Genomic DNA, 6,064 nt, shown 5'->3' with positions numbered 1-6,064 from the left:
CTACTCGACCTTCTCTTAGCTTCTCATGACCAACTCTAGACTGATCATATTTTAGTCCTTGGACCCCGGCCCTTTTCGGGTATCGGCAATATAATAAATTAACTCTCAATAAAAGTTTAGTTTTTCATTATGTTATAATAAGTAGACAGAATCACAAAACAAAACAAAAAAAAAAAAAAGAATTAAACAAAAATAGCCCTTCAAGCACAAATTTTTCAATGGCATTTCTTGCAAGTTACCTTGTCCGTGACTTAATCAAGAGACGATGTACCTCGTGAGGACTTCACAAATAATTAAAAATTTATCATATAATAAAATACTTTTTTATTTTAATCCATACACATATAGTGTGATTATTAAAAGAGTAAATAGTATTTTGGGACACAAATTATTATTAAATTTATAAATTGAGACATGAATTATTGTAATGAATTAATTGTTACATCACTTAATAAAAATCAAATTTGCTTTAAGTCTGTTATTGTTATTAAATTCAACAAAATACATATTTTATTTTTCAAAATTATTTCATTGATTAAAATTGTAAAAATAAATTAAAATTATTGTATAATAAAATACGTATCATACTTTTGATTTTATACAAATTTTAGAATTATAAATAATAAATTATCAATTTAATTGTAATATATTTTAAAAATATTTAAAAAATTTATGTTAACATGATATGTGTATATGTATATTTATTAATTTTAGAAAATGTTATTTCCTCTCTTTATATTATAGTATTATGATTATACATCAATAAAATTGAAAGTCAATAAATCAATCATTAATATTTTAATATATTGATTTTTTTTTTTTTGAAAACATATTTTAATATATTGATAAAAATATAATAAAATGAATATATTTTTATTTTAAATCAAAGTAAAACTTAAACAAAATTCTTCAACTGAGTGCATGAATTTTGATCGTCAAAATCACACAAATCAGGATAACAGGATGTATCGATGTGATCGAATTCTTTCGTCACATATTCAAACCGTTCTTTTTCACCAGATTTGTTTGTCTGTTTTTCTTTTTTTACGATTTTCAATTTTCATATTGAATACTTTCTTAATCCTTAAAAAATCAATACCAAATCTAAAAAAACTAAATGTTTATTAGGATTATTTTGATCATCCGATAACAATATCTCTGGACTCTGAAAATAGATATTTATTTTATTATATTTCAATTGTATGTATGATTTATTTATTGAGTTGTAATTTTATTAATATATAATTATAGTATTGATAAATATGTTTAAAATATATTATATTGAGTAAGTTTCTTGTAAAAGAGTTTTGAATAAGGTTTACCTTTTCTTCCACTTTCTGCGAAGAATTTGCATAAAATTCCAAAGAAGAAAAAGGCAAAATCTTTTAATTTTTCAACTCGGTGAGCTTCCTTTTCACTACTCCAGGATCGAGCACCAAAAACCCTCCATCTACTTTTTCTCTGCAGCAGGCGCAAATATACACGCAAAATACTCACACGGTCACAGACTATATATATATATATATAATGTAAATACAGAGCCATATTGTTTTACCTGATTGAATAAATTCTTGACAAGATTGGAAATTTCAAACATTCACAACCTCCTGCCTGCTCCCAGAGCAATTAATGCACTCGAACAGTCACAGATTGCCATTATACAATTGGTTATTTCTCTGTAAATATCTGTATACTTTTTTGAGGTAGTGGGTTCTCTTGCTGGACAGAATACCCTTCTGCGTCTTGTTTTGTTGCTTTGTTTTTGTTTTCCTTTGAATCATTCTTTGTATGTTGGGTTTTCGGGTGATCCCATGGATCATTTACATCGTTGAACATATATAAGAACACGAATCAGTTGCAGCAAATGTGGGGTTCCTCAATTTACTGCCCGTGGCTTCTCAGACTGAGAGAAGGCTTATTTTTCAGCGTCTTAGTGATTTGAAATGAAATGGGTAGCTGAAGATTTGGTGGATTGAGCTGAAAATATCTGTTATGGGTTGTGTTCTTGGCAAGACAACCTCCGGACAAAGGGAAGCTCGCCGGAAGCAGAAGACTGACGCACGGCGGAGCTCTGAGAACGACGCCGTGACGGCGGAGAATGATGTGGGGAGAAGAGGAAAGAAGAAGAAGACGATCGAGGAGGTTCCGGCAGCAGCGGACACAAGGTGGAATCTTTCGGCAGCGGTGCCGGAGTTCAAGCTGAAAACAGGCACCGCGGCCGATGAGTGGCCACCGTGGCTGTTGGACGTCGCCGGCCACGCCATCCAGGATTGGAAACCACGACGTGCTAACACCTTCGAGAAACTTGAAAAGGTAATCGCCGTAGAATATATTTTTTAGCAAAAAAAATGTTATTTTTTCGTCAGTGGAGAAGTACTTCCTCTTGTTGGAAATGTACAATCCGAGGAAACATCCATTTCTTAAGCTTTCTTGGGAACATTAAACTTTAAAGTTACTGTATGATGCAATGATGTAATCCTATTTCTTGGGAAAAAAATTATATTTTTTCCTTGTCAATGTAGTTGCGGAGTGTTATAGATCTTGAATTGAAATGTTTTTGTTTTTGCATTTTTTGATTTATGTATGTAGCGAGGTTTCTTACCTTTGGTAAAATTGAATAGGCTTGGCAGTGGATTGTATTGATCATATAAAATTCGAAGTTAAAAAATGTAAAAGACGAAAATGCTTAATTTCTTCGTGCTTGTATTATATTTGAAGTTTTCAGAATGTTTTGGGTTTGTTGTTTAGATTGGCCAGGGAACATACAGCAATGTGTACAAGGCCAGGGACTTGATCACTGGGAAGGTAGTGGCTCTTAAGAAAGTAAGGTTTGATAACTTAGATCCCGAGACAGTAAGGTTTATGTCTAGAGAAATACTCGTGCTGAGAAGGCTAAATCATCCCAATGTAATTAAGCTTGAAGGCTTGGTTATATCCCGAATTTCTTGCAGTCTTTACCTTGTTTTTGAGTACATGGAGCATGATCTTGCTGGCCTTGCTGCTGTCCAGACTGTCAAGTTCACCGAACCTCAGGTAAATAACTCCTGAAGGAAGAAAAAAAGGTTGCTTTGTTTTTATATTTGTATTTTCTGTATATTAGATGGGTTTAATCCGGCAGCAAAGAGTTAAATGGTTTACAAATTCAAACGTAACTGTTTGGCATCTAGGCACGATTTAGCTCGTGTTTATTTAATGTCAAAAGTGAATATTATGTGCCATCTATTTTGAATTTTTGGACTTCCATATCTTTAGTTCTAATTACTGATGAGTGATCGTGACTTCTGGTATTGAGGCGACCGAGGCATTTGGATTTTTTGATGAGATTCATATTGGGTTTGCATCATGTGCTTTTTGGATGCCACTGATTTATCTTTCTTGATCATTGACCCCAAATCCTAGAAGTTAAGGTGGCCACTGCTGATACAACATTGCTTACACTGTCATTGAACATACTTATAAATCCAACAACTTACTTTTGTCCTTTTGTAGAAGTAAACTGCTTCTCTCCCTAGTGGTCATTGGAGCATCTCGCGGAATTGGTGACCACTTTGAGTGACTAAAAACTTTCTATTTCCCTCAGTGATGCCAAATATCTTGGATATGGATCCTTTTTTAGTTCAAGCAAAATTCTATAACGTTGCTTATATGTTTTCCTTCTCTAGTATTTGGCATCAAATAGAGTTCATGTCAAAAGCTGGATAAGTGAAACAAGATCGAACAGTGTTTTTCATTTTCCAAAGCATGTAAATTCACGACAATTTTCTTGTCATATTCTCGAAAACAAGGACTTGGGCTTCATTTAGCTGGCCTTTGATATCTTTGTGTCTCCTGGTACAGATCAAATGCTATATGAAACAATTACTTTCTGGTCTTGAGCATTGCCACGACAATGGTGTCTTACACCGGGACATTAAATGCTCGAATTTACTTATAGACAATGATGGGATCTTAAAAATTGCCGATTTTGGGTTGGCTTCTTTCTTTGATCCTCAACTTAAGAAACCAATGACGAGCCGAGTAGTCACACTATGGTATCGTCCTCCAGAGCTTTTACTAGGGGCCACTTATTATGGAGTTGGTGTAGATTTGTGGAGTGCTGGCTGTGTCCTGGCGGAGCTGCTTGCTGGGAAACCAATATTACGGGGACGGACAGAGGTACTTCTGTTAACAAATTTAATAATAGTAAAACCATTAAAGTAAATAAAAACCATATCATTCTCGTGAATTTGTTTTTCATCTGCGCTTTTATACATCAATTTTTAATTGTGTGAACTCGTTAAAGGCATATCTCCAACATCATATTTTCATTATATATTTATTTTTCTTTTGTAGGTGGAGCAACTGCACAAAGTATTTAAACTATGTGGTTCTCCATCCGATGAATACTGGAAGAGATCGAGATTTGTGAATGCAACTCTATATAAGCCTCAACAACTTTATAAGCGATGCATAACCGAGACTTTTAAGGATTTTCCATCATCATCTCTGGCTCTTATAGAAAATCTTCTTGCAATAGATCCCGATGCTCGAGACACCGCCACTGCAGCCTTAAATAGTGAAGTAAGTTATTTTTAGCCTAAATGGGGAAAAATTCTGCTATGTAGCTTCGTGAAGCATTTCCGTGATAGAGCTCTCTTTTTATTTATGCATGACAATATTTTTTCTTGGAATCTAGAGCATGATTGTCGTAAATTTTTTCGAGGGGAAATGACATGTTTTGTTTGACCAGTTTTTTACCACTGAACCTTATGCTTGTGAACCGTCGAGCTTACCTAAGTTTCCTCCAAGCAAAGAAATGGATATCAAATTGAAGGACGAAGAAGCCAGGAGGTACTTTTTCTTGACTATTCCATCTTTGAACTATACTTTTGCCACTACTAGTCATGTTTTACAGCATGTTCTTGTGCAGGCTACGAGGTTTAGGTGGGAAACCTCTTACTGTAGATGGTAATAGAAGAACGAGAGTACGTGACAAAGTCAGTCGTGCGATGCCAGCTCCACAAGCAAATGCGGAGCTACAAATCAATTTAAACGTACGTCGAATTATTCTCTTTTATACCTATGATTCATAGTTACACTCCATATTTCTTGTTACTGCACTAAGGAAGTTGAGCAAGAAAAGAAAGGAGATATATGGGACCTGCTTTATTGTTTTGCCCGGCATATAAAACCCGAAATATTCCAACATTATGTATCTTGATATTTTTCCATTTTCTGCTTATTGTGCTGTTATATTGTTGAATATCTGTCAAGAACTCATTCATGTGATTATCTATGTCGAACGGCTTTCTCGTGATCTCATCCCAGTCGAACAATTTATCTTGTGCAGAGGCTGAGAGTCATGTCTGATATTAAAGCAAAGAGCAAAAGTGAAAAATTCCCACCACCACACCAAGATGGAGCAGTTGGCCACCCTCTCGACTCATCACAAATAGGCCCTGAATCATTCGCAGGAGCAGATCCCTCATTCAGTTCCTCCATTTTCGAGACAAAGCCATCAAGATCTTTCCGGGACGTTGCATCAAAAAGTGCAGCTTCATCAAGGAGGAAAAAGAAGGAAGAGCCTCATAGAGCTCCTCCACGAAGATTTATCAACGCATTATATCCGTCCTCCATTAGTTGGTCGATGGATTTCATGTTCAGGAGCAGGCGAGCAGCATAAATCCATCAAAGGTAGAGGTAAAGCTCTCTGAAAATTTTTGGAAGTCATGTGTAATCTTGTCTTTGTGTTTTGTGCACGATCAAGACAGCCAAAACCCAAAAAAGTAAAAAGAAAAAGAAGAAAGAAAAGAGCAAACAATTCTCAATCCCATATTTGTTGTACAGTCCTGATTTCCATGGCTGAGGATAATTATGGCTGCCACAGTGCCACTATGCATCTAAGTTTAAGCCATTTTCATGCCATTCTTTTGTTTGGGGTGATCAGATTGAATATTTAACAAGACCGACAAATTAATATTGCTGCCAAAAATGACTTCAAAGTCATGGGACTGTAGGTGTATGAATTTTCCAGTTAGGGTCGGCCATGTTCAACTTACATCAAAATTATTCTGATCTAAATTGA

General features: G+C 35.0%; 1 protein-coding gene across 1 annotated transcript; it reads left to right on the top strand.

Moving 5' to 3' along the window:
• The first annotated feature begins 1,425 nt into the window (after positions 1 to 1,425).
• On the top strand, positions 1,426 to 5,904 carry LOC140819972 (probable serine/threonine-protein kinase At1g54610). Its single transcript, XM_073180256.1, has 7 exons — positions 1,426 to 2,313; positions 2,749 to 3,033; positions 3,838 to 4,155; positions 4,333 to 4,560; positions 4,730 to 4,830; positions 4,910 to 5,033; positions 5,330 to 5,904. The coding sequence occupies exons 1-7, from the start codon at positions 1,993 to 1,995 to the stop codon at positions 5,660 to 5,662; spliced, it is 1,710 nt and encodes a 569-aa protein (XP_073036357.1). The 5' UTR covers positions 1,426 to 1,992; the 3' UTR covers positions 5,663 to 5,904.
• Positions 5,905 to 6,064: the final 160 nt, after the last annotated feature.

This window comes from Primulina eburnea, chromosome 18 (assembly GCF_022965805.1).
Source record: "Primulina eburnea isolate SZY01 chromosome 18, ASM2296580v1, whole genome shotgun sequence".
Lineage (NCBI taxonomy): Eukaryota > Viridiplantae > Streptophyta > Magnoliopsida > Lamiales > Gesneriaceae > Primulina > Primulina eburnea.
This window is presented reverse-complemented; position numbering and strand designations above follow the sequence as displayed.